The 14,081-nt window shown below is 25.9% G+C and overlaps 1 protein-coding gene across 1 annotated transcript in view; it reads right to left on the reverse strand.

Annotated features, from left to right (window-relative positions):
• LOC113388442 (28S ribosomal protein S29, mitochondrial-like) overlaps window positions 1-13,951 on the reverse strand; it is a 46,500-nt gene extending 32,549 nt beyond the window's left edge. The window contains exons 1-2 of the mRNA XM_026625819.1: window positions 13,838-13,951; window positions 6,988-7,260 (exon numbers count right to left, since the gene is read on the reverse strand). Of these exons, the coding sequence (XP_026481604.1) occupies window positions 6,988-7,240 (253 nt within the window). The 5' untranslated portion in view covers window positions 7,241-7,260; window positions 13,838-13,951. The remainder of the gene's footprint in view (window positions 1-6,987; window positions 7,261-13,837) is intronic.
• Between the last annotated feature and the right edge of the window lie 130 nt (window positions 13,952-14,081).

Genomic DNA, 14,081 nt, shown 5'->3' on the forward strand with positions numbered 1-14,081 from the left:
AAAATTTAAATAAATGTTGACATGTAAAAAATTAAATGTCATTTGTCAATATTTATGAAAATAATTATTTAAATAGATTTACGATTTAGATTTAATTGATTAGCTTACCAAATTATTTCGGAAACCAAAATTTCATCAAAACATTATAGATCAGAAATCACAATAAAAAAGCGGCATATTGAATTTAAAATTAATCATAAACAAAATTTTGACATTTCACGAAAAAAATGTTTAACGACTTACTTCAATAAGAAGCAAATAAATTAATTATTCCAAGTTATGTTATAGGCAATGTTGCCAAGCAAATTATAGATACAAAACATTATTGTAAAATAAATATTATCATATTATATTAATTTTGGACCAAGAAGGAAATATTTTGACATTTATGAATTTAGTGCATATTGGATATATAAAATTGACATTCACTATTTTTTAATTAAATGCAAATGTAAAAAATCAAATATTTATATAAAAAGTTGTATATTTAGATAAAGATACTGCGTTGATTTAGACTAAAATTTAATTTATTCTTTAATTTAAAAAAAAATTGACATAAACAAAACACTATGATGGCGTTGGAATTAATTATCAAAGTGTAAAGAAATTAGTGCAATTAAAATATAATATTATTATTAATATATCAGTTAAAATATATTTTGATTGTCATCGCAAATTCTAATCTTACAGGAAATTGTAACCTCTTAAATGGAATAGTACAATCTGAGGGTATCATTTGAATCTGAATTTGAAAAACTAGACAAACTAAATATTATATCATACTATATTAAATTTTGACCGAAAAGAAAATATTTTGACAATTATAATTAATTTGAAATAAAATGCAAATGTGAAAAATCAGATCTTTATGTAAAAAAATATTTATTTCCACAATATTCCTGTGTTGATTTAGCCAAACTTATGAATTTAACAATTATATAATTATTCATTGATGACTTAAAATAATTGTTAATTTATTAACAAATGAATAATATTTGAAAGAAAATTTTAATGACATATATGACATGACAAAAGTATAATAAACAAAAAACTATGATGCGAGTGAAATAATTTTTGAAGTATGAAATGTCAAATAATTTTGAAAATTATAATAAGTTTTTAACTATTTGTCAAAGAATCAGAGTCCAAATCTATTAAATATTTGATTTTTGGCACTTTTATTAATTTTTTATCAACTTGCCTATTTTTTATGGCAAAACAACGTTTGCCGGGTTAGCTAGTATATATATATTATATATATATATATATATATATATATATATATATGGCGGAATGAATTATGTTTCATGACAGATGTCAGTTGATTGACGCCAATGTGATGACTAAACTACACAGCACACTTGGAGCTACGCTGATGCAAATATCGCATCTAGCAAGCTATAGCTAGATTATTGTTTTCACGATCGAAAAAGGAGTTCTCTCGGTTTTAATCATCGATCAATTGTCGGGCTAATAAATTGATATCAAAATTTATATAATATCAGTTTCGTTGTAAATTGAGTTATCAATAAACTCACATTATCATCGAGTCTACAACATTGAATTACTGTTTCATTTCTAAATATAATTAATTAATAATAAATGGCCCATTTACGCCATATATATATATATATATATATATATATATATATTATAGATATATATATATATTATATATATATATATATATATATCTTCTATATAAATTTCTTCTGTAATGGTGTAAGAAAGAGGAAAATCCTCCAAAACGATTATTCGGGTTTTGATAAATCTTTCTGAAGTTTGTTAAGGAAATTTTTAAGGATTTTTTGTATTATAGAAATATAGTTAGATTGTAGAAATAAATGGAAAAAATTACAAAAAAAACGCTTATCATTGATTGACATTGAAAATATTTCAGGCATTTCAACATTAAAAACAAGTGATGACTGTCATTTGGCAAACATTTCCAGTCACTTATAGGCTAAGACAATATTAAAGTATAATATATTTATGATTATGAATGAAAAAAATGTAATGTCTACATTATTATTAGCCGAAAAGCAGCTGAGATGTGCCAAAAATGAAAATAATATAAAATAAAATACAGTCAACATGCGTCTGGCGGTTGTGAAATGTCAGTGAATAAACCCTATATAATTCTATTTGACAGATTATTATTTTTTAACTAACGCAGTCGTGTTTTGCCTTACTTTACTAAATCACAATACAAAGAAATTTACTTATTCAAAAAATTATTTAGAAGTTTCATTGTGTCAAAAATTCATATGTTTGGCATTGGATACGGAATATTTACTCAAGTCAATGGAGCGTTTTGGGTCAGAATTTTTGTACTGTGCTCTAATTTGCATGAATTTTTGGAATTAGGTTCATCTTACTCTCAAGTTTAAAAGTGAAAATAATTTAGACTCCTTTGCCTTAATAATTTTGACATCCCTTCTCAGTGGTGTAATTTTTTTTTTTTTTAAATAACATCGGACATCGATAAAAGAACTAATTATAAGAGAAAAATATTTTATAATGTTTTTCAATAAAGCAAATACTTTTCAAGTTACTGGCTACTAAAAATGCGTCTCTTTTTGGCGCTTTTCATCGTTTTTTTGCAAATATCTCCAAAAATATACATTTTAACTAAAATCATGTAATGAACAAAATTATATCAATTAAATTTTTATTAAATGGATGTTTTTGTGTCCTAGGAACAATGTTAACCCATTCGAGACGGTGATTTTTTCCGAAAAAAGACATAATTAAAATTAATAAAGATTGATTTTAAAAATAATTAGATAATATAAAATCCTTATGTTGCTTTCAAAAATGAACAGAATATAACGTAGTGAATTTTTTTAAGAAATGTAAGTAAGAAAAGTAATGTAATGTAAGAAAAACAAGTCAAAAAAATAAGTTTAATAATGAAGAAAATAATATAAACAAGAAAAATGTTTTTAGAAAAATGAAGAGAATAAAGTAATGTAACTCAGTAATGAAAAACAAAATACAATTTATAAATACATTTTTAGGAAAAAGCACACTGATCTTACTTGGATATTTTCTAAAAATGTAGATTTCGAAAATTCCAAAACAAAATGTTTTGTTTTGTCTCGAATCTCGAATGAGTTAAGACAAATATGAAAAAGCCAAATCGTTCGAAATTTAATTGTTGCATTTGAAGCCATTTGCGGCGGGGTGTTATATTTTATATATTCCATGGGGTTTTATAGTAGTCAAAATAAGCTTTAAAATGAGTACTGTTTAAGGGTCTGTTTCTTTTTCATTTAAATCAAATAGTTTCATCAGTGTCATTTCCAAAAAAATTAGAATTAATCGTATTTCATCTAGAATTAACTTGGTTCAAGAGAATTCAAAATATCACGCAAATTGGAGGAAAAAAAATTCGCAGGGTACACGTTTTTTTCCCTCTATATTTACTGCTATATTATTATTATTGAAAATAATTAATATATAGTACGAGATTATAAAAATTATGAGCAACATTATTGAAGTAATTATTTTGAGTAAAAAAATTCAAGGTGATATTGTACCTTTACCGTGGATACTATATATTAATCATTTCTGAATTTGTTATACTGTTTAAAAGACTGCAATTTCCAATACGTATATCTTATGCTATAAATCACAAAGGCAGACGATGAATTTTTGTGTGTAAAATTTGGAAAATCGATGTTTTAGTCGTGAATAAACAAAAAATCATTTATTCATACACAGGTATGACTAAAAATATTGTCATAACCCTTGGCATTAAAATAAATTGAGATAATGGAAATAAATTTGTTCTAAAAATTGTAGTGTATATTTCTAATATACTATTTCACTGAACATTTATTTGTTTAATAGTCTTACTTGGCTGATTTGAATTTCACAGTATAATTAAAGAGTTAAGTGTAGGTTCTGAGACTCATCATTTTATTTAAAGCAGTTGTACATTTAAGATCACCCATAATATGGATGTATATGCATTTCGGTATAGACTGTTGTATAAAAAACATAATCAATTTTAACTAATTGGTAAATATCACTAAAGGTTATTGAAAAAAAAATGGAACTTTTGAATCGTATACTTGGGTCAAAGCTCCTTTCATTGAGACGTGCTATTAGTTTGGAATTTGTCAAAATCAACAAGTCGAAATAATTTTTTAGCATGTGTTGCAGTGGGTAAACCATCCATATCATTTTATGTTAGCTGCCCCTTTCACTTATATACCATACACTTCTACAATCACATTCACAATCATTTAGTCATTTCTACACTCAAAATGTTCTAGAAATATTTTTTATGGCTTAACAACGCTTGCCGGGCCAGCTAGTATATATATATATATATTAGGGTGGTCCTTAAAAAGGTCCTTGCTCCCAGGGGCTCAAATGGTTCCAAATAGATAAAAAACAATTCTCTGAAAGTTTTAGCTCTTAATATTAACGTTTAGATAGAGCGCAATTCAATCAAAGTTTGTATGGAAAGAGCATGGAAAAATTTTTGAAAGTTTAAAAAAAATGTTTTAGGTGTAACTTAGTAACAAATGAATGAGTTTTATTCATTCATTAGTTCGCTAAATTACATCTAAAAAACATTTTTAAAATTTTTGAAAATTTTTCCATGCTCTTTCCATACAAAACTTTGATTGAATTGCGCTCTATCTAAACGTTAATATTAAGAGCTAAAACTTTCAGAGAATTGTTTTTTATCTATTTGGAACCATTTGAGCCCCTGGGAGCAAGGAAATTCGAAAATGACCATTTTAAGGACCACCCTAATATATATATATATATATATATATATATATATATAAACGAAGTCTAGTAATCGGGCATAACATCAATAAAAAACATGAATTTATTTAAAAAATTTATCAAATAAATTGTCTGGACTGTAATTTAACTTACATAGGAAAAACGAGACAGAAATAATTCAAAAAATCCCAGACAAGTTAAAACAATGTTTGCGGACCACATTAATACTTTAAAACACAATATAGACTTTTTTAACCCGGCTGTACTATAATTCGAACAAAATTTATTTAAGGATCTTTCTTGACTATATTATCACAGATGGCGCAAGAAATTACATAATGACATATGTTAATAATAGGTATGCAAAACTTTTAGTTGAATTGCGCTCTATCTAAATGTTAATATTGAGAGCTAAAACTTTTAGAGAATTTTTTTTATTAATTTGAAAGCATTTGAGCCACTGGGATATTCGAAAGATATTCGAAAATGTCCATATTAAGGACCACCCTAATAAATAAATATATATAAATATACTAGCTAACCCGGCAAATGTTGTTTTGCCATAAAAAATCCGCCTAAATTGATATAAAATTAATAAAAGTGCCAAAAATCAAATATTTAATAGATTTGGACTCTGATTCTTTGACAAATAATTAAAAACTTGTTATAATTTTTAAAATTATTTGACATTTCATACTTCAAAAATTAATTCGCTCGCATCATAGTTTTTTGTTTATTATACTTTTGTCATGTCATATATGTCATTAAAATTTTCTTTCAAATATTATTCATTTGTTAATAAATTAACAATTATTTTAAGTCATCAATGAATAATTATATAATTGTTAAATTCATAAGTTTGGCTAAATCAACACAGGAATATTGTGGAAATAAATATTTTTTTACATAAAGATCTGATTTTTGACATTTGCATTTTATTTCAAATTAATTATAACTGTCAAAATATCTTCTTTTCGGTCAAAATTTAATATAATATGATATAATATTTAGTTTGTCTAGTTTGTTTTTGTCAGATTCCAATGATGCCCTCAGATTGTACTATTCCATTTAAGAGGTTACAATTTTCTGTAAGATTAGCATTTGCGATGACATTCAAAATATATCTTAACTGATATATTAATAATAATATTATATTTTAATTACACAAATTTCTTTGCACTCCGATAAATAATTCCAACGCATCATAGTGTTTTGTTTATTTTAATTTTGTTTATGTCAATTTTTTTTTAAATTAAAGAATAAATTAAATTTTAGTCTAAATCAACGCAGTATCTTTATCTAAATATACAATTTTTTATATAAATATCTGATTTTTTTACATTTGCATTTAATTTGAAAATCGTGAATGTCAATTATATATATCCAATATGCACTAAATTTATAAATGTTAAAATATTTCCTTTTTTGTCGAAAATTAATATAATATGATATAATTTATTTTTCAATAGTGTTTTGTATTTATAATTTGTTTGGCAATATTGCCTATAACATAACTTGGAATAATTAATGTATATTTGCTTCTTATTGAAGTCGTTGAAAATTCAATTTTTTTGAACTGTCAAAATTTTGTCTATGATTAATTTTAAATTCAATACGTCGCTTTTTTATTGTGCCTTCTGATTTATAAGGTTTTAATGAAGTTTTGGTATCCGAAATAATTTGGTAAGCTAATCAAATAAATATAAATTATAAATCTATTTATCTAATTATTTTCATAAATATTGACAAATGACATTTCGCTTTTTTTCATGTCAACATTTATTTAAATTTGTAAACATTGATTTTTAATTAGATTTAAAACTATAAACAATGATTTTGAATATAACATTTCATCTAATTCGGATATAAATACTGGATATATCTATAAATGTACATGCTTTTGAATTTTATTTTTTGATTTTTTTTTTTCAAAAATTATATATCGAAGTTTCCTTAAATTTTGACATTTGTCATTTGTGTTTTTTTTTTTTTTTTGGTCATTTTCTGTCAAAATTTTCAGAAATGCATAAAAATTATATATTTATGTTTCAAATTTCCTTTTCAAAATTTCCTATAACCTAAGTTGGATGTATATGCACACGGTGAGCCAATAAAATTTAAAATCGGTTCAGTAGTTTGGGCGTCCATCGCGAACCAACATCGTTACACGAGATTTATATATATATATATATATATATATATATATATATATATATATATATATATATATCTTATTACTATTATTACCTTTAGGAAAGACACAAATGTAAGTCTCGTTATCCCATCCATCTGCCATAGGCGGATGCATGCATCCGTCGACCAATCGAACACCTCGAATAAATTTCGATTCAGAATGTCTGTACTTCAATCCACAAGAACCAGGGAACTGTGCTGTTAGCGTCGACAAAAGTAGTGTTCCATCTTCTTCAGTCGGAAGCTCAATGGGTTCATCCCCTTCGTCTTCAACCACGCAAACGTATTCAACAGGCATTCTCACCAGAAACACAACATCTGGGGAAGAAAATGGAATAGATACATGTTATAATAGAATTTAAAATCGGTTCAGTAGTTTAGACGTCCATCGCGGACCAACATCGTGACAAAGTTTGTATTTTCTTTGACAAACTCTAAAAAGATTTATCAAAACCCGAATAACCGTTTAGGAGAAGTATAGAATCATACACTCGTACAGAAGAATTTTATATATAAGATATAATATATCTTAATCGTTCATTAAATTAAAAAATTAAAATTTTCTTTGACAAACTCTAGAAAGATTTATCAAAATCCGAATAACCGTTTAGGAGAAGTATCGAATCATACACTTTATATATAAAATATATCTTATATATAAAGTTTTTCTGTACCAGTGTATGTGTTGATACTTTTCCTAAAGGGTTATTCGGATTTTGATAAATCTTTTTAGAGTTTGTTAAGGAAATTTTTAATAATTTAATGAACGTTATAGTTAATTTATTTATATTGTAGAAATGAATGGCAAAAATTACAAAAAACCACCTATCATTGTTTGTCATTAAGGCAATTTGCTGGAACTTCCCGTACTGGAATGAAATGTTCTAAATTAACGGTTATTCGGATTTTGATAAATCTTTTTGAAGTTTGTCAAAGGAAATTTTAATTTTTTAATTTAATGAACGATAAAAATATAGTAATATTGTAAAATGGCAAATATTACAAAAAAAAAACACTTATCATTGTTTGACATTAAGGCAATTTGCTTGAACTTTCCGTACTGGAATGAAATATTCGAAATAAACGGTTATTCGGATTTTGATAAATCTTTTTAGAGTTTGCCAAAAGAATTTTTTGATAATTTGATGAACGATATAGATAATTTAGTTATATTGTAAAAAAAACATCATTTTTGACATTAAGGCACATTTTGAAATTTTCGAAATAAACGGTTATTCGGATTATAATAAATCTTTTTAGAGTTTGTCAAAGGAAATATTTAAGATTTAATGAACGATAGAACTAAAGTAATATTGTAGAAATAAATGGCAAAAATTACAAAAAAACAAACATTATTTTTTAACATTAAAGCAAATTGCTGTAACTTCCCGTACTGGAATGAAATATTCGAAATAAACGGTTATTCGGATTTTGATAAACCTTTTCAGAGTTTGTTAAGGAAATTTTTATGATTTATTGAACGATGGAATTATAGTAATATTGTAGAAATGAATGGTAAAAATTACAAAAAACCACCTATTATTGTTTGACATTAAGGCAAATTGATAGAACTTCCCGTACTGGAATAAAATATTTAAAATAAACGGTTATTCGGATTTTGAAAATTCTTTCTAAAGTTTGTCAAAGGAAATGTTTAATAATTTAATGAACGTTATAATTAATTTAATTATATTGTAGAAATGAATGGCAAAAATTTCAAAAAACCACTTATCATTGTTTGACATTAAGGCAAATTGCTAGAACTTCCCGTACTGGAATAAAATATTCGAAATAAACGGTTATTCGGATTTTGATAAATCTTTTTAGAGTTTGCCAAAGAAAATGTTTAATAATTTGATGAACGTTATAGTTAATTTAGTTATATTGTAAAAATGAATGGCAAAAATTACAAAAAACCACCTATCATTGTTTGACATTAAGGCAAATTGCTGGAACTTCCCATACTGGAATGAAATATTCGAAATAAACGGTTATTCGGATTTTGAAAAATCTTTTTAGAGATAGAACGATATAGATAATTTAGTTATATTGTAAAAAACCACCTATCATTTTTGACATTAAAGCACATTTTGAAATATTCGAAATAAACGGTTATTCGGATTTTGATAATTCTTTTTAGAGTTTGTCAAAAATAAATGGCAAAAATTACAAAAAACCACTTATCATTGTTTGAAATTAAGGCAAATTGCTGGAATTTCCCGTACTGGAATAAAATATTCGATGTAAACGGTTATTCGGATTTTGATAAATCTTTCTAGAGTTTGTTAAGGAAATTTTTAAGATTTAATGAACGATAGAACTATAGTAATATTGTAGAAATAAATGACAAAAACTACAAAAAACCACTTTTCATTGTTTGACATTGAAAGGAATTGCTAGAACTGTCAATTCACTTGAAATTTGAATTTTGCTGTAATTATGAGCCTAGATAATATTTGAATATAATACACAAGAAAAATGTCATATCTACATTATTATTGCCAAAATGCAGCTGAGATGTGCTCGAAATATGTGAATATGTAAATATGTAAATAATTATTTAAACTAATACAAAAAGTAAAAGTAATCTCAAAAAATCATGTCTGTACTCGAAAGTATAGCATGAACAAAAAAGAAGCTTGTAAATGATTCTTTTCTATACTCGAATATTTAAAGAAAAATATTACAAAAATATTACTAATAATCAATAGTATTATTCGTATCAACCTTATGTTCTCCACATATTTATAATCTTATAGAAATGAAATACATAGAACGTTATTTGTAAATTTTTTGGGAACCTAACCTTATTGACTAGTTCTTTGCTTATATATATATATATATATATATATATATATATATATACAGACTTAATTATATATATGGACAAAATAACAGTGACCTTATTTGAAAATTGTTTAGTGTTAGTAACGTTTCCACGATTGTACATTTATAAAGAAGCTATAATCACAATTCTGTTAGACGTTAAATTTCATTATCACAGTAATCATTTCAAATGTGTAAATTGACTTTAATAGTTTATTTCGTGAGAGATTTTTGGTCATGTTCTTTTAAAACTTCATTGTTCATTTGTAATTATTTCTATTAAAATCAATAAATTTATGCCAGTTCTAGTGATTCTTATCAATTTTATTGCAATAATCAGTTAATTTAATTAATTATTCACTGTTGGACAAAATGACATACTTATATAATGCACAAAATTATTTTTTGCTATGTAAAAATTGAAAAAAAATATTTTTTACTATGTTGTAAGTTAGGTCAGTCTCTCCAAAGCCAAGAAAAAAGGTAATTGAAGCCTGTAAAATGTGTTTAGTAATGTAGTTTAGTCTAATTATTTCTAAAAACAAAGCAAAAGATCCACCGATGAAAAGAAAAGTCTTGTTCACTTTTGGGCAAAAGGATTTTGTACTATTTTGTCAGTTAGGTTAGTCCCTTCGAGGCCAAGAAAAATACAATTAAAACCTGTAAAATGTGATTGGGTTTTAATGTTTACTCTAAATACTTCTAAAAACAAAGCAAAAAATCCACCGGTGAAAACAAAAGTCTTGTTCACTTTTGGACAAAATGATTTTGTATAATATATTACTACTATATATATTTGACTCTATAAAAAAAAACAATTTCAAATTTACATATTTAGAAATAAAGCATTGAAAATTATGATTTTCTAATGATTGTATCAGTTGAAAAAAAATGCTCTAAATCTTGATTCATGAAATGAATGAAATCCTCAGCGAAATAGTAAATAAAGTAACTTTGGGATATTCTTAGAACACAAAAATTCTGTGTATAGAAGCCCTTTTTTATATATTCTGTACATTGTATGTCATTTATGTCAGAAAATGCTCTGAGAAAGTGATACAAGAAAAATATGTGTCATACATTTGAGTAACACGTGTAGAATTTGGGGCTCCTTTGCACATTTTGTACTTTTTTGGGGTCTCCTTGGAATTAGCACAGTTGTTTTGTGTTTAAATCTAAAAATAAGGTTTCAGAAAGCCTTGGCAAAGTAAGATAAAATTCATCAGAATGTCTATGATATGTATTTCAGTAATACTTGAAAGTTAGGTTAGTCTCTTCGAGACCAAGGGAAAAGACAATTGAAACCTGTAAAAGGCGATTGGGTTTTAATGTTTACTCAAACTACTTTTAAAAACAAAGCAAACAATCCATCGGTGTAAAGAAAAGTTTTGTTCAATTTTGGACAAAATGATTTTGTACGATTTTGTCAGTTAGGTTAGTCTCTTCGAAGACAAGAAAAAAGGTAATTTAAACCATGTAAAATGAAGAACCAAGGAAAAAGACAATTCCAACCTGTAAAATGTGATTGGGTTTTAATGTTTACTCAAACTACTTCTAAAAACAGACTAAAAGATTCGGTTAAAAGAAAAATCTTATTCACTTTTGGACAAAATGATTTCGTACAATATATTACTACTATATATTTTTGTCTCTATAAAAAAAAAAACAATTTCAAATTTACATATTTAGAAATAAAGCATTGAAAATTATGATTTTCTAATGGTTGTATCAGTTGAAAAAAAACGCTCTAGGAATCTTGATTCATGAAATGAATGAAATCCTCAGCGAAATAGTAAATAAAGTAATTTTGGGGTATTCTTAGAACACAAAAATTCTGTGTACAGAAGCCCTTTTTTATATATTCTGTACATTGTATGTCATTTATGTCAGAAAATGCTCTGAGAAAATGATACAAGAAAAATATGTGTCATACATTTGAGTAACACGTGTAGAATTTGGGGCTCCTTGTCCAAATGAAATGAAATACCTGTGCACATTTTGTACTTTTTTTGGAGTCTTCTTGAAATTAACACAGATGTTTTGTGTTTAAATCTAAAATTAAGGTTTCAAAAGCCTTGGCAAAGTAAGATAAAATTCATCAGAATGTCTATAATATGTATATCAGTAATACTTGTAAGTTAGGTTAGTCTCTTCGAAGCCAAGAAAAGACAATTATAACCTGTAAAATGTGTTTAGAAATGTAGTTTAGTCTAATTAGACCAAAAGATCCACCGGTCTAAAGAAAAGTCTTGTTCACTGGACAAAATGATTTTGTACTTTTTTGTCAGTTAGGTTAGTCTCTTCGAGGCCAAGAAAAAAGACAATTAAAACCTGTAAACTGTTATTATTTTATGGGTTTTTACAATTATTTATAAAAATTATATAAAATTGAAAATGTAAGAGACTACCTTGTGAGCAGTGTAAAGATAATCCAGTATTACCAAAATGTAATAAATCTCAAACATTTTAATAACTCAATTTGATTGTGTATAATTTGTTATTAGTAAATTTTTATGAATTGCATTAAAATTTATGTGACTGTAACTTCTTTTAGAAACAAAGCAAAAGATCCACCGGTGAAACAAAAGTCTTGTTCACTGGACAAAATGATTTTGTACTATTTTGTCAGTTAGGTTAGTCTCTTAAAAGACAAGAAAAAAGACAATTGAAACCTGTAAAATGTGTTTAGATTTTAATTTATACTCAAACTAGTCCTAAAAACAAAGCAAAAGATCTACCGGTAAAAAGAAAAGTTGAACAAAATGATTTTGTACTATTTTGTCAGTTAGGTTAGTACATTCGAAGACAAGAAAAATGAAAATTTTTGTTGACATTTCTGTAAAATGTGATTGGATTTTATTGTTTACTCAAACTACTTTTAAAAACAGACCAAAAGATGCACCGGTGTAAAGAAAAGTCTTGTTCACTGGACAAAATGATTTTGTACTATTTTGTCAGTTAGGTTAGTCCCTTCAAAAACAAGAAAAAAGACAATTGAAACCTGTAAAATGTGATTGGGTTTTAATTTTTAGTCTAATTACTTCTAAAAACAGGCCAAAAGATCCACCGGTGCAAAGAAAAGTCTTGTTCACTTGATAAAATGATTTTGTTCTATTTTGTCAGTTAGGTTAGTCTATTCGAGACCAAGAAAAAAAACAATTAAAACCTGTCAAATGTGTTTAGGTTTTTAAGGTTTACTCAAAATACTTCTAAAAACAGACCAAAAAATGCATTGGTAAAAAAAAAGTCTTGTTCACTTTTGGACAAAATGATTTTGTACTATTTTGTCAGTTAGGTTAGTCTCTTCGAGGCAAAAAACAAAACAAAAATCAAAGCTTCTAGAAAATAATTGAGCTTAAAATTTTACTATAACAACTCTTAGAGACAAACCAAAAGAGTCACCAGTAAAAAGGATAGTTAAATTTATTGCAAAATCCTCTTTTTATGTTCTGATTCTGGTAAAGGTTCTTTACAATGTATGATTTATTTCCTTTAGGCTAAAAGTGTCTTCTTAAAAATTAGCATCTCAGTATGTCCTCAATTTATTTTATATGTCATTTTGTCTGTACTATATAAACAAAAAAGGTTTTTGTAATTATTTGCATTTTTCTTTAACAAATATGTTATTATATTAGTATACTGGTAGTCGATGAATCTAAGTTGGATGAAAACAATAGTGACTGATTATAATGTCATGAAATATAAAAATATCATTAAAAAACTAAAGCAACATGTTATTTTGTCCATACTTTCCCTTTATATATATGTATATATGCCAATATATACACAAATTGATCATTTTGCAATTGTTTATAAAAATGTTGAATCTTTCAACCAAACAACAATGACATAAAATTGTGTCAAAAACCTACTACCCACAAACCCTAAATAAAAACCTTGTTTTTATTTTCCTTTTACCCCATATAACTATTATAAGCAAATAAAATAATTCTATTCCCATCATTTGTGTGTTAAAAAAAACATTGACATATATACAAGTGACATTTGTGTTAAATTTTCAACTGCACTTAATGCACGATTAATAAACCAACTAATGGATGATATTTACACAATTATTCCAATGAAATATTATAAACACTTTTGCATTTTTCACTTTTAGCTACACATTCACGATCAATAGGTTTTTTTACGATTTATTACACCAAGTCGTATATAGATGAACAAAATGGCGACATTTGACACAGAGACACTCTGGCGGTAATTAGGGGAACTATTGTTGGGCGCGGTAAATTTGAATTTGAAATTGAAAAATAGAATGGAATGTTAAGTGAAAATATAAATGATAAATAAAT

This window comes from Ctenocephalides felis, unplaced genomic scaffold, assembly GCF_003426905.1.
Source record: "Ctenocephalides felis isolate EL2017-DRISC unplaced genomic scaffold, ASM342690v1 CF-g0.4_SCAFFOLD_03572, whole genome shotgun sequence".
Classification (NCBI taxonomy): domain Eukaryota; kingdom Metazoa; phylum Arthropoda; class Insecta; order Siphonaptera; family Pulicidae; genus Ctenocephalides; species Ctenocephalides felis.